This window comes from Neoarius graeffei, chromosome 11 (assembly GCF_027579695.1).
Source record: "Neoarius graeffei isolate fNeoGra1 chromosome 11, fNeoGra1.pri, whole genome shotgun sequence".
NCBI classification, from domain to species: Eukaryota; Metazoa; Chordata; class Actinopteri; order Siluriformes; family Ariidae; genus Neoarius; species Neoarius graeffei.
The window spans coordinates 64,089,871-64,114,540 of record NC_083579.1 but is presented as its reverse complement, the minus strand read 5'-3'; the positions used below and the strand labels follow the sequence as shown (position 1 = coordinate 64,114,540).

General features: G+C 41.6%; 1 protein-coding gene across 1 annotated transcript in view; it reads left to right on the top strand.

The window, feature by feature from the left end:
* Positions 1–1,605: 1,605 nt before the first annotated feature.
* Positions 1,606–24,670, top strand: part of sntg2 (syntrophin, gamma 2) — a 103,836-nt gene continuing 80,771 nt past the window's right edge. The window contains exon 1 of the mRNA XM_060933127.1: positions 1,606–1,843. Coding sequence (XP_060789110.1) covers positions 1,775–1,843 — 69 coding nt within the window. The 5' untranslated portion in view covers positions 1,606–1,774. The remainder of the gene's footprint in view (positions 1,844–24,670) is intronic.

The following is a 24,670-nucleotide window of genomic DNA, read 5'->3' as shown; positions in this document are numbered from 1 at the left end:
CGCGCGCTCTGTGAGCTGCGCAGGGCCGGAGTGCGCACCCTCCAGAGCGCACTCGCTGTTCAGGGCGGAGTGATTTGGAGCGCAGGATGCCTGCGGAGCCGAGGGTATCCGTGTATTGGCGTTGCTGTGTGCACGCAAATTGTGTATTGGCGTTGCTGTGTGCACGCTAATCGTTTTAAAAACGTTAATCTGATGATCCGCTGATACGGTCTAATGTAAACCCCACCTTAGCCCATGTTTACATTAGACCGTATCAGCGGATCATCAGATTAACGTTTTTAAAACGATTAGCGTGCACACAGCAACGCCAATACACAATTTGCGTGCACACAGCAACGCCAATACACGGATACCCTCGGCTCCGCAGGCATCCTGCGCTCCAAATCACTCCGCCCTGAACAGCGAGTGCGCTCTGGAGGGTGCGCACTCCGGCCCTGCGCAGCTCACAGAGCGCGCGAGTGGAGCGCACGAGCAGTGATTTGGGACTGAGCCGCTGTGTGTGTGATCCCAGCGCATGTCGGGCATGCGCGTCACTTACCACTTGCAAGTGGAAGGATGGCAAGCCTAAAGACAATCATAACTACACAATGGGCAGTATTTGCATCAGTATTTGCAGTATTTTCATACTTTTATACTCTTTAATGAAAGGTGATACAAGGCGGAAGTCCGCGCCGTTTTTCAGCAGTCGCGTCACATGACCAACGCCAGCGAATCAGGAAGGTGGATGTCACAGTGACGTTGTCCAATGACGACGCCAGGTAGAGCTCAGCACAGCGTATCCGCGTATTCTGAATGTTTACACAGCACCGGACCAGACACGATCTGGATTGAATACGTGGACGCTGGCGGATTCCTGTTTCCCGGCGTTTCCAGGCGGTTTAATGTAAACGGACAGTGCATCCGCGAAGAAAACGAGACAGATACGGTCTAATGTAAACGTAGCCTTAGAGTCACCAGTTAACCTAACCTGCATGTCTTTGGACTGTGGAGGAAACCGGAGCACCCGGAGGAAACCTAGCCACTACACCACCCTGCCGCCCCCATAAGGGCTCATGTAAGGGAAAAGTACAGATTTTGTAAGGGCATGGGTAACTAAAGGTTGACATGTATGATTTACTGTGCAGCCTGCTCTGTGTGTTTTAATGCAGTTCATCTGATAACTGTCCAGAGACTGCTGGCGTCCTCGAGCAGCCAGTTCTCCTCGTTCATTCACTGCCTTCAGGGCTGCGCGTCACTAGACCTCATGCACCACTTCACCAAATACCAGAGTCGAGCACGCACGCGCCTTGCACGACTTACTTCGACTATAAAGAGAAACAGACTCCGAGTTCGCCGCATCCAGGGAAATGTTGTTATCGGCGACTTCCGGACGCGCAGCTGTGCCACATCACATCACATTACATCATGACGACGTTCTGAGCGCGCGATAAATAAGACTCGAGCTCGAGCTGCCATATCCATCCATCACTAACTAACTGCTCCTGCGCGCGCGCCACTCAGGACAGAAACGCGGCGTCTCGAACTTCCTGTCTGTTGGAAATGATTTGTTTTCTAGAAGGCGGAAGTTCTTCTTACTTCCTATAAGCTGTGTTGTGAGAAAAAGCTGGAGCTGTTCAGAGGATATTCGTTTCACTCCCTGTGCCAACTCGGACGTTCTCAGACTCAGTGGTTTGTATGAACATGATGCTCAGCTCCGCGGAAAGTGAGCGACTCTGAAGCCTCTCGGTGTCTCTTTTTCTCTCGTTATTACCGGATAAATGCGGCTGCGCGGGAAATGAACGCGGCCGGTAAACGGCGAGCCGATCCGCTCGAGCGCCCCGGAAGCCTCTGGCTCCCCACATGGGTGAGGAAACCTGAGCTCTCTTCCTTCACACGCTGGAAAAGCGAAGCACTGCTGAGCACCGAGCGCGCTGGGTTATCACGCTGATGTACCGTAAGGGCTGGGCGAACACCGGGTCCGATAGATAGATAGATAGATAGATAGATAGATAGATAGATAGATAGATAGATAGAACACATGAATGAAGCAACTTTGGAGTGATTTAGTTCCACGTGAAATTGAAACGCGAATGTCGCGTTCCGAGCGTTAAAGGAAGGATAATGGAAAGGGCTGCGAGCATCCTGTGTGCTGACAGGATACTGTAGCTTCATTCAGTTCTGGGCTCATACACTTCATGCAGTTATTTAGACTCCTGTGTGTGTGTGTGTGGGGGGGGGCAGGGTGTTATTTTCTTTTAAAGTTCTACCCTGTAACTAAAAAAAGTGTTTGAGGAAACGACTGTGCATATTTGTTAATCAGTAGCCTGGAATTCATTGGGACTGGTGTAATGTTACTTGTGATGTTTGATCTGCCTGGGATTTACATCTGCACCTACTATATGATGATTAGTGATCATCTACAAGATTCCTTCTCTCTCTCTCTCTCTCTCTCTCTCTCTCTCTCTCATATATGTATGTATGTGTATATATATATATATATATATATATATATATATATATATATATATACCTGTGATGACCTGGCGACTTGTCCAGGGTGTACCCCGCCTTTCGCCCCAGTCAGCTGGGAGCTGGGATAGGCTCCAGCTTGCCTACCACCCTGTAGAAGGATAAAGCGGCTAGAGATAATGAGATTTTATATATATATATATATATATATATATATACGGGGCGGCACGGTGGTGTAGTGGTTAGCGCTGTCGCCTCACAGCAAGAAGGTCCTGGGTTCGAGCCCTGGGGCCGGCGAGGGCCTTTCTGTGTGGAGTTTGCATGTTCTCCCCGTGTCCGTGTGGGTTTCCTCCGGGTGCTCCGGTTTCCCCCACAGTCCAAAGACATGCAGGTTAGGTTAACTGGTGACTCTAAATTGACCGTAGGTGTGAATGTGAGTGTGAATGGTTGTCTGTGTCTATGTGTCAGCCCTGTGATGACCTGGCGACTTGTCCAGGGTGTACCCCGCCTTTCGCCCATAGTCAGCTGGGATAGGCTCCAGCTTGCCTGCGACCCTGTAGAAGGATAAAGCGGCTTGAGATAATGAGATGAGATGATATATATATATATATATATATATATATATATATATACAAGATTCCTTATATACACACCTGTGATGACCTGGCAACTTGTCCAGGGTGTACCCTGCCTCTCACCCATAGTTAGTTGGGATAGGCTCCAGCTTGCCTGCAACCCTGTAGGACAGGATAAGCGGTTACGGATAATGGATGGATGGATGTGTGTGTATATATATATTACACACACCTGCGATGACCTGGCGACTTGTCCAGGGTGTACCCCACCTTTCACCCATAGTTAGCTGGGATAGACTCCAGCTCGCTTGTGACCCTGTAGGACAGAATAAGCGGCTACAGATAATGGATGGATTTTATACAGTGTATATATGTGTGTGTGTGTATGTGTGTATATATATATATATATATATATATATATATATATATATATATATATACACGCACGAGTGAGTGAGAGAGAGAGAGAAGGAATCTTGTAGATGATCATTAATCATTGTATAGTAGGTGTTATATATATATATATATATATATATATATATATATAACACCTACTATACAATGATTAATGATCATCTACAAGATTCCTTCTCTCTCTCTCTCACTCACTCACTCGTGCGTGTGTTATATATATATATATATATATATATATATATATATATATATATATATATATATATATATATATATATAAAACACACACACACCTGTGTATCGTTGCAGAGAAGAGCGGTTTGTTTGTGTGGGATTGGGATTGCTCTGGTTTTCATTTTCCTCTTTGGAGAGATAAGATGTAGCACTGTCTCGACTCAACTGTTTCTGTTTTCCCAATTCCTCAAGCCATCTCATTGATTTTTTCTTTCTTTTTTTTTCTTCAAAGCTATGCTTGCATAACGGTTGTAGTAATGATGAATTTTCCTCATCAAGCAGGAAACCACATCCTAATAATGGTCTTACTATTAATAGTGCTGAGTAGCTGGATGATATTGTTCGGGATGCTTTATTGCTGAATAGGTACGCTGTTAATTAATGTTGAGGACGGTTAATGAACTCAAATGAATTTGTACTGAATAATCATTCAGATATTAAGATTATTATCTTGTGTGATATCCTACATTAGAAATTCCTCATTTCCTCAAGTTATATTTTCGGACAGAGCATGCAAGAAGAAGAAGAAACATGCCAAAAAAAAAAAATCCTTCCTTTTGAGTCCAGACTAGATGATAATATATCTGACAGTGGGGATAATAAGCTGTGAGCTTTAACATTTAAATGTCAGAAACTTCAGAAAAGACAAAGCAGTTAATTCATCATGAACTATAACTGCAAAGGGGGGGCTTTCCACACATTTCTCCTGACAGCTGGATATGGAAGAGAGGTGAGATATTGCAGAGGTTTACATGGACACGTGATTGGATTTAACAAGAGAACATCAAAGACCTTGACCCAGGAAGGGCAAACGTCATAATGCATAAAAATGTCCGACTCGATGCGCAGTGCATAAAACCTATACAAATCTCATATGTACTTACTTAAAACATTGGAAAGTTCATGTATTAAAATACACAGTTGTTAATTTATTTATTTGCATATGGTGGCTGTCAGTCAAGAAAAAACTCATGTGGAAGTGCCAAAACTTAGAAATGTGTTACTTTCAGGTTATGCTATAATGGAGCAATTGCTCAGGTTCGACTCTCTAATTAGAACCATTTCCCAGGATAGCATTTCTCCATAAACCCTCACGAGTTTTAAACGATCTTTACTGGTTGATGAGATTTGAATGAGTTGGCATTGCTACAGAATTTTCCTCTAAATGGCTATTCAGGTTTTAATGGGTATGATCTAATATGTGTCTGTAATATTAAGATAAGAGGCTGTGAGTAATGGACTTCTGTTATATTATTTGTTTTAATTTGAGCTACATTTTTAGCCACCTTTTGTGAAGCATAGCTGTTATTTTTTATAACTGTGGCTGAAACAGCAAGGTATTGCAAGACAGCAACACAAGATTAGTCACCATTTCATAAGAACAGGAAAAAAAATGTGCACGTACATATTTCGATTCGTGATTTTCATAGCATACTTTCTTTTCTTTTTCTTTTCTTTTTGCGCCATTCAGTTTCAAGCACAAACACTTGCGTGACGGGCAGCACTGTGTGACAACACATCAGGAGTCATCTTTCGATGAAAATGTTACAAAAGCAAAATTGTACATGCCACACTATTCCCACAGAGACATGCACATTTTTATTTTGACATATTGATCATATGATGGCATCATGACGGCCCAGTAAATCTGTTATTTTTTCACGTTTTATTTTGGTGGAGCTTCATTTTTAAATTTAAATGTAATTTTTTGAACTATTATTATTATTATTATTAGTAGTAGTAGTAGTAGTAGTAGTAGTATTCAAAGGCCTGTTTTACCCATTTTCTCATTTCAAGAGTCTGCTGAGATAATCTAGTGCAATATCATTGCAATATTCTTGTGCCTTGTATTGCCCTGCTGTTTAAATTGCTCAAATAGTACTTAATTGCTTCAACATGATTTTTTATCATGCTTTGCAAGTTGTAATGTCCACATACATATATAGTGCCCTACACAATTATTGGCACCCCTTGTAAAGATTAGTAAAAAGAGTTTGAAAAAATCCACACTGAAAAACTGAGAAAAAATTAAACCTTTAACTGAAATAAATGTATTCAGAGGAAAAACAAATCCCTCATCAAGAAATAATTATTTTCAACAGCAACATATGTGCCGCTATTATTGCCACCCCTGCATTTAATACTTTGTACAACCTCCCTTTGTCAGTAAAACAGCACTGAGTCTCTCCTGTAACATGTTATAAGGTTGGAGATATTCAGACCATTCCTCTTTACACAATCTCTCCGGATCATTCAGGGTCCTCGACCTTCTCTTGTACCCTCTCCTCTTCAGCTCAGCCCACAGGTTTTCAGTAGGGTTCAGGTCAGAGGACTGAGATGACCATGGCAGAAGTTGATTCTGTGCTCAGTAACCATTTTTGTGTTGATTTGGTATATACTTCGGATCGTTGTCCTGCTGGACGATCCAGTGACGACCCAGTTGTAGTTTCTTGGCAGAAGCAGCCTGATTTTAATTTAAAATGTCCTGGTATTTCATGGAGTCCATGATGCCATGTACACAAGCAAGGTTTTCAGGGCCTTTGGAGGAAAAACAGCCCCAAAACATCACAGAACTTCCACCATATTTTACAGTTGGGATCGGGTTCTTTTCATTAAAGCCATCCTTCTCTTTACACCAAACCCACCTTGAGTGTTTATTGCCAAAAAGCTCCATGAAACTATAATGAACTTCCTGGTTTCACAGTTATACTTTATGACTATGTATATATAGAATCAAGTTATTTATAATCACGTTATCTGTTCTCACCCAAATGAGCATGGGCTCCCTTTTGAGTCTGGTTCCTCTCAAGGTTTCTTCTTCATGTCGTCTGAGGGATTTTTTTCCTTGCCACTGTCACCACAGGCTTGATCACTGGGGATAGATTAGGGATAAAATGAGCTTATGCTTAAAGTCTTTAAATTTCTCTAAAGCTGCTTTGCGACAATGTCTATTGCTAAAAGCGCTATAAAAATAAACTTGATTCCATTTTTGTGACATCAGACCACGGAGCACAGTTTCAGTCAAAGTTGTAGTAGTGTTTCACAAACTTCAGGTGCTTACCGTACGTTTGTGGTTAACTGGCAGAAAAGTTTTTTTTTTTCCTGGCATACCTTCCAAATAGGGCGGCACGGTGGTATAGTGGTTAGCACTGTCGCCTCACAGCAAGAAGGTCCAGGTTCGAGCCTCGTGGCCGACGAGGGCCTTTCTGTGTGGAGTTTGCATGTTCTCCCCGTGTCCGCGTGGGTTTCCTCCAGGTGCTCCGGTTTCCCCCACAGTCCAAAGACATGCAGGTTAGGTTAACTGGTGACTCTAAATTGACCGTAGGTGTGAATGTGAGTGTGAATGGTTGTCTGTGTCTATGTGTCAGCCCTGTGATGACCTGGCGACTTGTCCAGGGTGTACCCCGCCTTTCGCCCGTAGTCAGCTGCGATAGGCTCCAGCTTGCCTGCGACCCTGTAGAACAGGATAAAGCGGCTAGAGATAATGAGATGAGATGAGACCTTCCAAATAATCTGTTGGCGTCTGATGGTGGTTTTGGAGACTTGGAAACCCCAAGATTTTACTTTTTCTTGTAATTCACCAACAGTGATCCTTGGGGATTTTTCCCTTTCTCTTACCATCCTCCTCCTGACTGTATGTGGGGGAAAAATAAACTTGGGTCCTCTTCCAGGCAAGTTTGTAACAGTTCCAGTTGGTATCCACTTTTTATTATTATTATTATTATTATTATTATTATTATTGCCCTAACAGTAGAAATGGCATTTTCAGGCGAGTAGCTATTTTTATAACCATTCCCTGACTTATGAAGGTCAACACATTTCTCCCTCATTTGGTTTGTGTGTTCTCTTATCTTTCCCATGTTGATGGACGACTAAGGGAATTTGTGTCACCACATATTTGTTTCCCAGTTAATCAAGACGTCATGGATTACAGTTTGAACGCTCCTACACACCCCAATTAAATAAAAAAAATGTACAGTTGAAATGGGAAACGTTTCAGTTACATTATGTTCACTGTAATTTCCAGGGGTGCCAATAATAATGGCACACGTGTTTTTGTTGAAAATAATTATTTCTTGATGAGGGATTTGTTTTTCTCTGAATAAATTTATTTCAATTAAGGGTTGGATTTTTCTCATTGTTTCGGTGTGAGATGAAGCGACTTCTCCAAACGGTGTTTTTTTTTCCTAACCCTTTTTACTCATCTTTACAAGGGGTGCCAATAACTGTGGAGGGAAATGTACAAAAATGGAGAGGCATGATAGGATTTCTGCAAAGTATAACATTCACTAGAACAACCAATATAAGTAGGATTGCACATTATATTGTTTGTTGATCTCTTTCGCAATATTGGCCTTTGCATCACTGATACTGCAACAGTCTGTAATATGCAAAAGGGCACACAAACAAGCCGTAATTTTTTCTTGTGTTCTGTGAGCCCTGTAACCTAATCTCAGAGGTTCCAGAAAGGTTTTCTGTGAGCAGTTTGATGAATCTAGGCATTGGCAAAAAAACAAACCACACATCAAGTGATTTTACCTTCTGTAGTCTCAGAAGCACTTTGCTTGCAGAGCTAATGAAGAACTTCTGTCTGTCTAGCCTTCTCCGTATTTTAGCATTTGCCTGTTTTGTAATCTGCCGGATTGTTTAACGTATGAAGCATCTGCTGGTACTTCTTAAAATAGAACAGAGCACTCTCTGGCTCTGTACTCAAGCAAATATTAGGTTTGCTAAAGTATAAAAACGTAACACACGATATTGAGCATGTTACATTTTTAGAAAAGCGTTTATTCTTTATGTTTTACTGGTTAATATTACTTCCCCGAATTTCATGAAAATGGTAGGGAAGATGGTATAATGCATTAATCTATATTTGAAACACACATCTGTCACCATAACCGTGTTAGTCAGTGTTTGAGAAAAAACAAACAAACCCATGTGATAATTTCTCAGTATGTTACGTTTATCATAATTTGAACACTGCTGTCTTTTCACCAATACTGACTAATATTTCATCATGACCTAAGTTGTGTGTCCTTAAAGGAGAACTGAAGGCAAATTTTTTTATTATCAAAATTCTATTTCTCTCATTTTATTAAATATCGGAATGCATTTTTGATAGCTATTTTGTCGCTGCGATAGCAAGTTATGAGTGTTTGAAATATGCTCTAGTATATCAGTCCATATGTCAAAGCAATGGCCGTAAACGAGATTCGTTGAGACCTGTGCGAGACATCGTAGGACGGAAGTAAAACGTACAGCGGAAATCAAAGTGACCGACATCTTCCAACGTTGTCAAAAGACGCACGCGCCCTCTTTCGAATGCTGATGTAATCAAGCCGGAAGTTTTGTTTGTTTTGACAGCAATCAGGAAAGTTTGAAAAAAGTCGGCAGTAATCGTCATTTAAACTCGTTTTTGTGCAATATTTCATTTGGAAAACAGTATTCAAAATGGTGGCACTGACACCTGGCTGACGCTTCACGTTTCGAAGTCTCGCACAAGTCTCGTGAAGATCATGTGGATAAGCGACACCTGCCGTGGACCAAACGAACTAAATTCAACACGGCTAAAAACCGAATAGACCGATAAGTATAATATTTAATTGCAATGAGTTGCCAATACGAGTCACGATGTAAGGTTACTAAAACCGAAAGCGTAACTGAATAACACGTTAATTAAGAAATAACAATAATCAAGTTTAAAAATGACTTCAGTTCTCCTTTTAAAGCCTTAATTTGTCTGAAATGACATTTTATAAATCAAAGCCCTTTATTAGAATCTGAGTCTTGGCATGTCTCGCAAGTGCATATGTTGCGTAAAACAGAGGCAGGATTGTTAAAAAAATCAGTGACAGGTTGGTGCACTTTTACCTTCCCAGAGTTGATGATTTTCCTATGACAGCATGTCCTACAGTGTTTTATTCCTTGAAACAACAGCAGTTTGCCAATGTTACACTCACTCTCACTATCACTAAGGGCCTCTGCATGCTCTTGCGACAAGGCTTTCGCAGATAGCTTTTCGCAGACAGTTGTAATTTATCATTGAGCGGGGAGTAATAGGCAGGGATGAGAATGAGAAATTGTATTTTCAGCTGAAAATTTAATCGGGGGTCTGGGGGCCATTGGCCCCCAGCCAGGTCCAGGGCGGAGCCTGGTCGGGGGTCCAGGGGGCCGAAGGCCCCCGGAAGCTAATGAGTTTTATACATTTTAGACCACTAGAAATGGTCTCAGATTGCTCAGTTGAATAATATTTTCAGTCCAAAGAAGCTTGAGTTTTGGACACTAATAAACAAAAATAGTCTCAATAATGCTCAGCTAAAAAGAATTTTTAACTTCATGCTAGAATGAAAGGAATGATGAATATAAATTAAACACATAAAGACAGAATATTTGACATAATCCTGTAAATGTTTCAGTTACTTTATTAAAGAATGCAATTACCTCTTTTGCAGTGAACTTGTCTCAACAGAAACACAATTTCCCTGTTGAACAGTTCTCTCAGCTCCCTTTCTTCCCTTTTGAAGCATGTTCAATCAAAGCAATGCACCCGCGAGAGCCATAATTAATAATGTCATTGCAGTAGATACATTGGGCTTTGCCGGGAGCGTCACATTTTCCAATGAAATCGGACAATTTCTCAACTACGTCTTCAGTGGTTTTGCCGATTTTTATCTTCAAAGTTACAGTTCTCTCTAACGGAATTTATTCTTCACGTCTTTATCTATCACCTGAATAAGCGATTCGTTTTCTTTTGTGATAATTTTCACCATTTTGAAGCTCTTATTCGCTGTTACATCCTCAATCTCCGGCCTCGTGGAGCGCCATGTTGAATGAGTAAGAAAGCGAAATGCGAAGAACCAATCAGAACGAAGCTTACATGTGACATTTTGGCCTTTCCTATCTATGCTCGTTTACCATTGGTCAAATCGCGATATTTCTCTCTCAACGGCCAATCAAATACAGTGTACGTTCTGAACTGCCGATGTAAACAGAGCCTTGTTTCCGATGGTTGACCGGGTCAACACATACCTAACCCCCCCTAAATATTTTCTCCTCGGATTTAGACGATTCACAAAAATGACCCCTGGGTTGATAAAATCCGCGGAATTCTGCGGATCCGCGGAAAATTCCCATCCCTGAATAGGCGTGCGCGATGTTATTCACCGCCACAACGCAAGGGGGCGCGAAGTCGCTAGGAGTAGTTGGTGAGTGTGGTTAGTGGAGTGTTTATCCTCCGGTTACTTATAATGACTAGAACTGGAGTCGTATAGATGTACGTACTTCCTCACTTCCTCGATCAACCGCTCTTCGTGCTGCTCCATCTTCGCTCGTGTTTTTAAAAATGGCGGTCGTGAAAACAAACCAAACCGGGAAAGTAGGGAAGCGGAAGTGCGTGTACAGCGGATGTAGAGTGGACCAATCAGAGCCCTCTTGTCTGCGACGCTGTCTGCGAGGCTTCTGCGGTGGTCGCAATTTTTGGGAGGTGCGCGCAGAGCGTCTGCGAAGGTGGGGGGGCTACGCAGACGCCATCTGCGACGCCGTCTGCGAGGACTGCGTTGTCAGCATAAATTGGCCTTAACCCTAACCATTGTATCCTGGTCAGAATTGTGGCGGATTTGAAGCCCAAGGTGGAAATATACGTACACTGGATGGGATGGGAGTCTATCACAAGGCACCATGCACAGACACACATTAACACACTCATTCACACCCAATACCCCAGGGGTGCAGATCCGATGTCAGGATTGGGGGGGACACAAAAGTGATTTTTTTTTTTTTTTTTTTGCCCGTATGCAGCTCATACCATGCAACCATAAATCACAACTTCGTAGAGGCTCGCCACATCATTCAAAAAGTACTGCACAGGGAATCATTTGTCTGAAAATACATTTGTTTGTACAATTTTGAATAATTTAGGGGATTTTTATTGGGGGGGGACAATTCATGTTTTTCAGAAACTGGGGGGGGTCATGTCCCCCCCGGGATCTGCACCCATGCAATACCCCCTTTCAACCAACAGTCAATGGGTTCTTGAACCGGTTCTGTTCAGGATTCTTTGAACCTTGGTGCCAGCTAGCAAACAGGCCCATGCTTTCACCAGTTTTAAGCAGAACTTTTGTAATCAAGGATGCGTCGTGAACACAGGGCATTGCACAACCCACAACTGGAGTAAACGATAGTAGCAAGACTGCAGAACGCATTGATTACCTGTGAGCGTTTGTTCTGTTATTGCAGATGTTTGTTTTCGTGGCATTTTTTTCTGAAGACATATACTTTTCTGTTGCATGCTCCAATGCTCATACGCTCAGCTTCCTCTCCAAAATAATGACATGCCCACTGATGTTGTAACGGTTTGCACTGGGAAAACCAGCTGGATTTTAGTGCCATCTGGGAACCAACTTCTGAGGTTCTGAAATAATTTATTTTTGGTCGTTTTGAATGGTTCAAAATTTAGTGCACAAACCGGAATAGAACCTGTTCCCTGTTGGTCGAAAAGGGTACTAGAGGCATGTTTGTTTGTTTTTCCCCTCCAGTCCACCACTTGGCATGTTTTTGGGAGTTAGGAGGAAACCAGAGAACCTAGTGGAAATCCAAACAGATCATGCACACCACTGCAAATTTACACTTGATATGCCATAGAAAAGTCTTGAAAACATTGCAATTGGCTCGTACTACTTGCAGACACCCTGCTTAGTGAAATGGTCAAGGAAGATTCATTTTGTCCTGATCTAGAATTAGTATGCAGGACTCATTTGAATCAGCAGATGCATGGGCTGCAAATTTCAACCTTCACACTGCAAAAAATGATCTCTTGTTGAGAGAAAATATCTTTAATATGGATGAATTTATCTATTATTTCTTATTAGAAGTTTACTAGAACTCAACTATAAGATTATTTAGCTTACTTTGAGACACTTTTACTAATTTCAAGCCTTACATTTTCTTATTCTATTGGCAGATAATTTTGCTCATTTTAAGCATTCAATTCTAGAAAGAAGCAAAATTATCTGCCAATAGAATAAGAAAATTTAAGGCTTAAAATTAGTAAAAGCGTCTCAAAGTAAGCTAAATAATCTTATATTTGAGTTCTAGTAAACTTCTAATAAGAAATAATAGATAAATTCACCCATATTAAAGATATTTTCTCTCAACAAGAGATCATTTTTTGCAGTGTATAAGGAATTATAAAATAAATCTTGTCCATATCTTTGCCTGCAAGAAAATATCTTTATTTCCTTTTTGCTAGCTGATGGACGTTGCAGGATAAAGTTATTATTCATTGTTCCAAATGATTCTGTTTTTGTTTGACTATGTTGTCTTTGTGAATTTGGGAGTTTTCTGAATTGTCCCATGCTGATTGATAACAACTTTACAACCATAAATTCAGTGAATATTTACCCTGTGGCAAGGATAAACAACAAAATAAAAAATGAATCGGTTTGTTTTGAGCAGAACCAAGCAGAGAAGAAAATTCTTCACTTCCAACATCAAAACGTCATTTCAGGTTCATATTTTGGCTTCAGGTTATTTTTACACAGTTTAATATGATCAGGAATCACAGGTGGACAGTAACGAAGCACATTTACTTGAGTACTGTACTTAAGGACACTTTTTGAGTATCTGTACTTTACTTGAGTATTATTTTTTTTTGGAAACTTATGACTTTAACTTCACTACATTTGAAAGGCAAATATCGTACTTTTCACTCCACTACGTTTCTATCAAGGTCCTTGTTACTCGTGACTATGAAGCAGCTTTGAAAGTGGATGTTTTTTTCTTTTCTTTTCTAAAATGTGATTTGGTTTTTTCACAGGTGACACTGAGACAGCTTATCAGTAATCACTAGGGTCACGCCACATCCATAGACTGTATAAAATTAAGTTCAGTGATTTCTCCACAACATTATTTAACCAGAGGTGGAAAAAGTACCCAACTTCATTACTTAAGTCAAAGTACAGATCCCACTGGTCAAATGTTACTCTGATACAAGTGAAAGTGGTCCAGTCAAATTTTTACTTAAGTTAAAGTGCTAAAGTACTTGCTTTTAAAAATACTTAAGTTAAAGTAATGAAGTTGGGTACTCTGTCCACCTCTGTCAGGAATATAATTAAATAAGGACATGTTCACACACAATAAGGATATCAGATAAGCACAGGTTCACACATCCTGGCTGCGGAATTTTACTGGTTCTGCTCCAACGTATAACTCAGAAATATTCATTCATTCTTCATCTTCAGTAACCACCTTTTCTTGGTTAGTATCAAGGTAGGTGCAGAACCTGTCCCAGATCCATGGGTGTGCGGCAGGAATACAAGATACAAGATGCCTTTATCGTCAGGGTACAAGTACAGTGAGATGTCGTTTGGAACAAGCCAGCAGATGCTCGGTTAAATTTACTAAAGTATAAAAGTACTTCAATTAAAAAAGTAATACAAACACAAATATACACAGTAAAATTATTGAGGTAGAACAGAATTATTGAGGTAATATGTACAAATGAAGGAGTAAGATTATCCTTCCATCCATCCATTATCTGTAGCCGCTTATCCTGTGCAGGGTCGTGGCAAGCTGGAGCCTATCCCAGCTGACTACGGGCGAAAGGCGGGGTACACCCTGGACAAGTCGCCAGGTCATCGCAGGGCTGACACATAGACACAGACAACCATTCACACTCACATTCACACCTACGGTCAATTTAGAGTCACCAGTTAACCTAACCTGCATGTCTTTGGACTGTGGGGGAAACCGGAGCGCCCGGAGGAAACCCACTGACATGTCAGACTGGTTGTTAAAAGTACATTTTCTGTCAACGCACCGTTGTATTCTTGCCACAACGCTTACAAAATCTAATGTCATTACCAAAGACAGAAATATGAATTCAGAAAATGAACGCATGCTGTGCCATCATGGCGGTTTAACGTTAAGCTAGCTAGTCAGTGAAACTCCACCTGACATGCTAGCAAACCTTTTTCAAACTCGAAATCATACTGGGTAGCTAACGCTACTAGAAAAGAAAGATTTCTACATTCTGTTTATTTGTCAAGATTATGCTAAAACATTTCTGAAAGGACTTCAGATAAGTCAACGTTATTCATGTGAGTGTAACTCCGTTTTTACATGCTAACTAACAGTGTCCAAGTTAACTAGTTATGTGTTAACGTCAGCCGTGGACAAGGCTACGGCAACTTGGCAGGCAAATCCATAGAAAGTCATTTGACTAACCAGACTGCATAACTACATTTGCAACATTATCACTAGCTCTAAAAGCACAGACAACTTCGTTGCAAGCTTTCTCTTGGAATAAAACATTTACATACCTCAATATGCTTCCGCAGGTTGGATGGCAAGTTTTTGTAGGCCGTCATGTGGTTCGTTTTCAGCAAACAAAGGAAACATTTAAAATGAAATGAATCTTTAATCCTTTCAGAAAACTGAAACATGGGTTCATGGGCCATGGGTGTGTGCATTCCCCAGAAGAACCGCCTCCTTCCATTCTGCCATCAACTGATCGTGTTTAATTAATGCTGCTGAGAAATCAGTGAACTTGATTTTATACAGTGTATGGATGTGATGTGACCCTAGTGATTACTGATAGTCTGTCTTAGTGTCACCTGTGAAAAAAACAATCACATTTTAGAAAAAAAAAGAAAAAAGCATCCACTTTCAAAGCTGCTTCATCGTAACGAGGACCTTGATAGAAATGTAGTGAAGCAAAAAGTACGATATTTGTCTTTCAAGTGTAGTGAAGTTAAAGTCATAAGTTGCCAAAAAAATACTCAAGTAAAGTACAGATACTCAAAAAGTGTACTTAAGTACAGTACTCAAGTAAATGTACTTCGTTACTGTCCACCTCTGTATTTAACACGATGAGTTGATGGCAGAATGGAAGAAGACAGTACTTCTGGGGAATGCAGACACTCATGGCTAAAGCTAGAACCCATGTTTCAGTTTTCTGAAAGGATTAAAGATTCGGCGGCACGGTGGTGTAGTGGTTAGCACTGTCGCCTCACAGCAAGAAGGTCCTGGGTTCGAGCCCCGTGGCCGGCGAGGGCCTTTCTGTGCGGAGTTTGCATGTTCTCCCCGTGTCCGCGTGGGTTTCCTCCGGGTGCTCCGGTTTCCCCCACAGTCCAAAGACATGCAGGTTAGGTTAACTGGTGACTCTAAATTGACCGTAGGTGTGAATGCGAGTGTGAATGGTTGTCTGTGTCTATGTGTCAGCCCTGTGATGACCTGGCGACTTGTCCAGGGTGTACCCCGCCTTTCGCCCGTAGTCAGCTGGGATAGGCTCCAGCTTGCCTGCGACCCTGTAGAACAGGATAAAGCGGCTAGAGATAATGAGATGAGATGAGATTAAAGATTCGCTTCGTTTTAAATGTTTGCTTTGTTTGCCTAAAACAAACCACATCACAGCCTAAAAAAACCTCGCTGTCCGACCTGCGGAAGCATATTGAGGTATATAAACGTTTTGTTCCAAGAGAAAGCTTGTAATGAAGTTGTCTGTGCTTTTAGAGCTAGCGATAACGTTGCAATAGCTATGCAGTCTGGTTAGTCAAATGACTTTCTATGGATTTGCCCACCAAGTTGCCATTGCCTTGTCCACGGCTAACGTTTACACATAGCTAGTTAACCTGGACACTGTTAGTTAGCATGTAAAAACGGAGTTACGCTAACATGAATAACGTTTTCTAGTAACGTTAGCTACCCAATATGATTTTGAGTTTAAAAAGAGTTTGCTAGCATGTCAGGTGGAGCTTCACTGACTAGCTAGCTTAACATTAAATCACCATGATGGCACAGCATGTGTTCATTTTGTAAATCCAGTCGGTTGCTTCAGAGGCATTAGGTTTTGTAAGCGTTGTGGCAATAATACAACAATGCGTTGACAGAAAATGTACTTTTAATACTTAAGTATTTTTAAAAACAAATACTTCAGTACTTAAGTAAAAATTTGACTGTACAACTTTCACTTGGGCGGCACGGTGGTGTAGTGGTTAGCACTGTCGCCTCACAGCAAGAAGGTCATGGGTTCGAGCCCCGTGGCCGGCGAGGGCCTTTCTGTGTGGAGTTTGCATGTTCTCCCCGTGTCCGCGTGGGTTTCCTCTGGGTGCTCCGGTTTCCCCCACAGTCCAAAGACATGCAGGTTAGGTTAACTGGTGACTCTAAATTGACCGTAGGTGTGAATGTGAGTGTGAATGGTTGTCTGTGTCTATGTGTCAGCCCTGTGATGACCTGGCGACTTGTCCAGGGTGTACCCCGCCTTTCGCCCGTAGTCAGCTGGGATAGGCTCCAGCTTGCCTGCGACCCTGTAGAAGGATAAAGCGGCTAGAGATAATGAGATGAGATGAGATGAACTTTCACTTGTATCGGAGTAACATTTGACCAGTGGGATCTGTACTTAAGTTAAAGTAATGAAGTTGGGTACTCTGTCCACCTCTGTCAGGAATATAATTAAATAAGGACATGTTCACACACAATAAGGATATCAGATAAGCACAGGTTCACACATCCTGGCTGCGGAATTTTACTGGTTCTGCTCCAACGTATAACTCAGAAATATTCATTCATTCTTCATCTTCAGTAACCACCTTTTCTTGATTAGTATCAAGGTAGGTGCAGAACCTGTCCCAGATCCATGGGTGTGTGGCAGGAATACAAGATACAAGATGCCTTTATCGTCATGGTACAAGTACAGTGAGATGTCGTTTGGAACAAGCCAGCAGATGCTCGGTTAAATTTACTAAAGTATAAAAGTACTTCAATTAAAAAAGTAATACAAACACAAATATACACAGTAAAATTATTGAGGTAGAACAGAATTATTGAGGTAATATGTACAAATGAAGGAGTAAGATTATCCTTCCATCCATCCATTATCTGTAGCCGCTTATCCTGTGCAGGGTCGTGGCAAGCTGGAGCCTATCCCAGCTGACTATGGGTGAAAGGCGGGGTACACCCTGGACAAGTCGCTAGATCATCGCAGGGCTGACACGCAGAGACAAACAACCATTCACACTCACATTTACACCTACGGTCAATTTAGAGTCACCAGTTAACCTAACCTGCATGTCTTTGGACTGTGGGGGAAACCGGAGCACCCGGAGGAAACCCACACAGACACGGGGAGAACATGCAAACTCCACACAGAAAGGCCCTCGTTGGCCACTGGGCTTGAACCCAGAACCTTCTTGCTGTCAGGTGACAGTGCTAACCACTACACCACCGTGCCACCCTGGAGTAAGATTATCTCATCTCATTATCTCTAGCCGCTTTATCCTGTTCTACAGGGTCGCAGGCAAGCTGGAGCCTATCCCAGCTGACTACGGGCGAAAGGCGGGGTACACCCTGGACAAGTCGCCAGGTCATCACAGGGCTGACCCATAGACACAGACAACCATTCACACTCACATTCACACCTACGGTCAATTTAGAGTCGCCTGTTAACCTAACCTGCATGTCTTTGGACTGTGGGGGAAACCGGAGCACCCGGAGGAAACCCACGCAGACACGGGGAGAACATGCAAACTCCGCACAGAAAGGCCCTCGTCGGCCACTGGGCTTGAACCCAGAACCTTCTTGCTGTCAGGTGACAGTGCTAACCACTGCACCACCGTGCCGCCCTGGAGTAAGATTATGTACATGATAAAGTGCATGAGTATCACACATAGAGAAATATTGCACAAGTGTGATAAAGTGTATGAGTATTGCACATAGAGGAATAGTGTACTAGTGTGTTATTGCACTAGTGCTGATCGAGTAATATAGCACAGAATATACAGTAATATATATATATATATATATATATATATATATATATATATATATATATATATATATATATATGAATACAGCTTGAATGAATGTGACACAAGTCCATTACAGAGCACCATGCACATACATTCACACATTGTCAGTATACTTGTTTCTGAGATGTGGGTGGAAACCTCAGAGGAATCTCATGCAAGCACTGGGAGAACATGCAAAACTCCACACAAACCGTAATCCGAACTCAGGATCAAACCAGAGACCCTGGAGCTCTATGTCAACAACAATACCCATCTTTACCTCCACATATTACGGATTCTCAAACAGGAATGATATTCAGAATTATTCTATCCACCTTCACTGGATATGAGCAATCACGCACTCTGATTGGCTACTCTACTAGGCTATCAGCTCATATACCATGAGTAGAGAAAAACAAAATGGCAGAGCGTGTTGCTGAACCAGCCGAGGACGGAGTAAAAACTACTCAAAAACAACACCCCAAAAAAAGAGCAACAAAATATGGAATAAAATATGTTATTTACCAGCTGGGAGGTCTGTATCGTGAAATACCATGACTGAGGTCTTGAAAGTACTGACCGAGGCCCTCTGGGCCGAGATCAGTATTCAAGGCCAAGGTCACGGTATTTCACCATACGGACCGACCTTAAAGGAACAGTCCACCGTATTTCCATAATGAAATATGCTCTTATCTGAATTGAGACGAGCTGCTCCGTACCTATCTGAGCTTTGCGCGACCTCCCAGTCAGTCAGACGCGCTGTCACTCCTGTTAGCAATGTAGCTAGGCTCAGTATGGCCAACGGTATTTTTTGGGGCTGTAGTTAGATGCGACCAAACTCTTCCGCGTTTTTCCTGTTTACATAGGTTTATATGACCAGCGATATGAAACAAGTTCAGTTACACAAATTGAAACGTAGCGATTTTCTATGCTATGGAAAGTCCGCACTATAATGACAGGCGTACTAACACCTTCTGCGCGCTTCGACAGCGCATTGATATCTGAGCTCCGTATCAATGCGCTGCCGAAGCGCGCAGAAGGTGTTAGTACGAATGTATAGTTGGTTTGTGTATGTCTTAATCAGAAAATGCAAAATTCGGAATAAGACCAAATTCAGAATGTACATGACTCGGATCAAATTGCGAATATTGTCACATTCGAAATAACAGTGGAATATTAGTGCACATGTAAGCATATTGAAAGAAACTGAATGAAAGTCATACACTTCATGCAATAGCTCTTTCCGCTTCTCCAAATATGCTGCACTTCTTGCAGGATCAGCATCCTGACGGGCTCTGTATCTCTGCTGTTTCTCGGCTCCTGACATCTGTTTTAAACAATTGGATTTTGAAATAAATGTGTTGAGGGAGAAAAAGAAAGTGTGCCATGTGAATAATGTGTGGCGTGATGTGTGTAGACTGACAATGATAATGATGTGATAGCAATGACTGATGTAGGCTGTGTCCAAAATCACTCACTCATTCCCTACTCTGTACTCACTATATAGGGAATTCTATATAGAGGACTATATAGTGAGCTCATTGGTAAAATAAAAAAAAAAAAAACGCTTTCGGACACTACTCTGCCGCGCCGCTATTTATGTCATGACTGTCACACAATTAAAACGTGCCAGATCAGTCGGCTGGTGGGTTTTCAGAATAATAAATACATATTATACTGAGCGTATTTCCCACATTAATAAATACAAAGTACTTTGTGTCTTCTGCATCTTTCAGTTCTTTTAAATCAAGGCTGAATCCTTTCTTCTTTGTCACTGCCTTTTATTAAATCAAATTTGAGGCTTTTGATTAATTCTTTGCTCTGCACTGTAACTTTTATTTTATCTTGTATTTTATCTCTCTTATTCTATTTTAGTTTTTTTTCTATTCTCTTACTATTTTTACTTGTACTTGAATGTCCGTGGCGGCACGGTGGTGTAGTGGTTAGAACTGTTACCTCACAGCAAGAAGGTCCTGGGTTCGAGCCCCGGGGCCGGCGAGGGCCCTTCTGTGTGGAGTTTGCATGTTCTCCCCGTGTCTGCGTGGGTTTCCTCCGGGTGCTCCGGTTTCCCCCACAGTCCAAAGACATGCAGGTTAGGTTAACTGGTGACTCTAAATTGAGCGTAGGTGTGAATGTAAGTGTGAATGGTTGTCTGTGTCTATGTGCAGCCCTGTGATGACCTGGCGACTTGTCCAGGGTGTACCCCGCCTTTCGCCCGTAGTCAGCTGGGATAGGCTCCAGCTTGCCTGCGACCCTGTCAAACAGGATAAGTGGCTACAGATAATGGAGGGATGGATGGATTGAATGTCCGTTTATAACGTGTTTCTTCCTCCGTCCATTTACCCTAACACATTTTTTTTTTCTTTCAGCGTGACCGCAATGCATGATGTTGCTTGGTTAGTGACCATCGGTTGTACACTACTTTTCATGGTGCATTATGGGATAGTATGAGTCCACTATATAGGGTGTAATAATTCTCACTATACATTCAGAACAGCACTCCAAATTGGCGAACCCACTATATAGCGAGTGATTTTGGATACAGGGATAGACTACTGGGTAACATAGTTGACTATTGCCCTATTTTGACCATTAATTTCAATGGGAAGCCTTGCCTGGCTGACCACATGTCCATCCATTATCCGTAACCGCTTAACCTGTACAGGGTCGCAGGCAAGCTGAAGCCTATCCCAGCTGACTATGGGCGAGAGGCGGGGTACACCCTGGACAAGTCGCCAGGTTATCGCAGGGCTGACACATAGAGACAAACAACCATTCACACCTACTGTCAATTTAGAGACACCAGTTAGCCTAACCTGCATGTCTTTGGACTGTGGGGGAAACCGGAGCACACCTACGCAGACACGGGGAGAACATACAAACTCCACACAGAAAGGCCTCCATCAGCCGCTGGGCTTGAACCCAGAACCTTTTTGCCAAGTGCTAACCACTACACCACTGTGCCGCCCTGACCACATGTCATATTCTTGAAAAGTTTAACATCAAGAACATATAATTGAATTAAAATCATTAAAAAAGTGTAAACCATATCAATGTACGTGACATAGTTGACGGTTAATTAATATCCTCATTGACAATGTGCTATTATACAACGATAGATAAAATATTCAAAGAAATGAGATGACACTCTTCATCGCTTGTTCAACATGTCTGCCAAAGAGGAAAGTGACATCATGTGATGTTGGTCACATGGTATTGGGACAAACCATTTTTGAGTTGCGGGGGGATGTTTTGTTAGTAACAGTTGACGGAATGTTTGCAGACGTTAATAAATATTTAAAGATATTTGAATGAGAGCTTTAAATAATTATTTAATGTTTTTTTAAGTTGTTATTTTCACTGCAAAAAATGGCCTTTCAAAAATAAGAAATAAAAGATTAAAACAAAGCATATTTGCTTGAATCAGGTGAAAAAAAATCTGCCAATGGAACTAGTCAAATTTGACTTGGTAAGATTTCTTAAAGTAAGATGAAAAATCTAACCTGTTTTTAGATGAAATAATTCCAAAATAAGATTGGGGAACTTATTATGCGAGATCTGATTAACTCAAAATAATCAAAATAGTTCTTATAACAAGATCGTACTTCTTACATTTAGCCATTCAAGTCATTTTTATTTATCTAATTTGAAGGGTATTTCACTTAAATTCATGACAAAGTCTTAGCAGTAAAAACTGAATTTAAGATAAATATACTAATATTAGGATTGTTAAATTCTACAACTAAGCATTGCTAGCTTAAAAGATTCTCCTTTTGTGACCTGTAATTAGTAAAATACTCTAGATATGAGACCAGAGACTATCTTGAATCAAGTTGACGACACGTGTAGCATTGCAACAAGTTTATTTTTTTTCCCATTTCAACATTCAAACATTAAAACATCTCTTAAAGTGCCATTCCACCATTGGATGTATTTTTTTGGCATAAAATACAATATATTTTATGACAACATGACTAGACAGAGAAATCTTTTAGCTTCAAAATGATATATCAAACATAATTTTTTGACAACGACAAGTATATTAATTTTGCGACCAAAGTCACCTACCCTTTTAATTTCCGCGCAGTAGTGAAACGTGATGTCATCGGCAGGTTCCCCTTCTTGTGTACCACGTGTCGGTCTATTTTTAGACCAGGAAACCCCCAAAGTGAGAGAGTCATTTCTCCTCGTATATGGGGGCCAAAAAAATTGCGAAAAATTTTGAGTTAATCTTTCAGTTAGCTAGATTTATTGGTATTAGCTAGATTTATTGGTATTAGCTAGATTTATTGGTATTATTTTTATCGCGTTCTATCCGCCATTGCTGATAATCTGTGCCACGTCACACGTCACGTGGTACACAAGAAGGGGAACCTGCCGATGACGTCACGTTTCACTACCGCGCGGAAATTAAAAGGGTCGGTGACTTTGGTCGCAAAATTAATATACTTGTCGTTGTCAAAAAATTATGTTTGATATATCATTTTGAAGCTAAAAGATTTCTCTGTCTAGTCATGTTGTCATAAAATATATTGTATTTTATGCCAAAAAAATACATCCAATGGTGGAATGCCACTTTAAGATTCCACTTCCCCAGGACCTCAGGCACCAAAAAATAAATAAATAAATAAAAAAGTCTACGCATTTTGACTTACAGTGCTTACACAACGCCAAAGCAACAGTGCAGTGTACGAGGGGTTTACAAGATCAGGCACAAAAAAAAAAAAGTCTACGCATTTTGACTTACAGTGCTTACACAACGCCAAAGCAACAGTGCATTTTGGGGGCACTGACTATTCATGTGTACGAGGGGTTTACAAAATCAGGCACAAAAAAAACCCCAACCAACCAACCAACCAACCAACCAACCAAACAAACAAACAAACTAAAAAAAACCCCACTGAACTTAACTCGCAGCATTCCAAAAAGACCTCACTAAAACGCCCTCCACTCACTCATAGCCTTTTTGAAGGCACTTGTCTGGTCTAGAGTCTGTACAGCATATAGAAGGAGCTCACTCTGAATGACTGAGAAAACAGTCGCAGTAAACTTAGGTGGAGTTGAATTGTAATGAAAGATTCAAAGATTTCAGTAAAGTTCATTTATTCCCAAAATAAGCATACTTTTTTTTTTTCTTGAAACAAGATGAACCGCATTTGACAAATGTCCAAAATGTACTTACTCGTTTAAAAAAAACTTGTTTTATTTTCAAAGGTGGGCAGCACGGTGATGTAGTGGTTAGCGCTGTCGCCTCACAGCAAGAAGGTCCTGGGTTCGAGCCCCGTGGCCGGCGAGGGCCTTTCTGTGTGGAGTTTGCATGTTCTCCCCGTGTCCGCGTGGGTTTCCTCCGGGTGCTCCGGTTTCCCCCACAGTCCAAAGACATGCAGGTTAGGTTAACTGGTGACTCTAAATTGACCGTAGGTGTGAATGTGAGTGTGAATGGTTGTCTGTGTCTATGTGTCAGCCCTGTGATGACCTGGCGACTTGTCCAGGGTGTACCCCGCCTTTCGCCCGTAGTCAGCTGGGATAGGCTCCAGCTTGCCTGCGACCCTGTAGAACAGGATAAAGCGGCTAGAGATAATGAGATGAGATGAGAAGATTTTCAAGATGGACTGTCTAAAAACTAGCCTTTCTAGCTAAATGAGGTTTTGCTTGTTGGGCAATTATGTCTTATAATAAGGGTGGCTAGATGTTTTGACTTGAAAATAGACAAATAAACTTCCTAAGATTTTTATTTTTTGCAGTGTTGAAACCAAAACTGCCTCACCTGAAAAATGAACCTAATGAAAAACTGTCAATTTAGGAACAGCATGATGAATTTCAAGCTACACGATGCATAGGGGCGGCACGGTGGTGTAGTGGTTAGCGCTGTCGCCTCACAGCAAGAAGGTCCTGGGTTCGAGCCCCGTGGCCGGCAAGGGCCTTTCTGTGTGGAGTTTGCATGTTGTCCCTGTGTCCGCGTGGGTTTCCTCCGGGTGCTCCGGTTTCCCCCACAGTCCAAAGACATGCAGGTTAGGTTAACTGGTGACTCTAAATTGACCGTAGGTGTGAATGTGAGTGTGAATGGTTGTCTGTGTGTCAGCCCTGTGATGACCTGGCGACTTGTCCAGGGTGTACCCCGCCTTTCGCCCGTAGTCAGCTGGGATAGGCTCCAGCTTGCCTGCGACCCTGTAGAAGGATAAAGCGGCTAGAGATAATGAGATGAGATGAGACGAT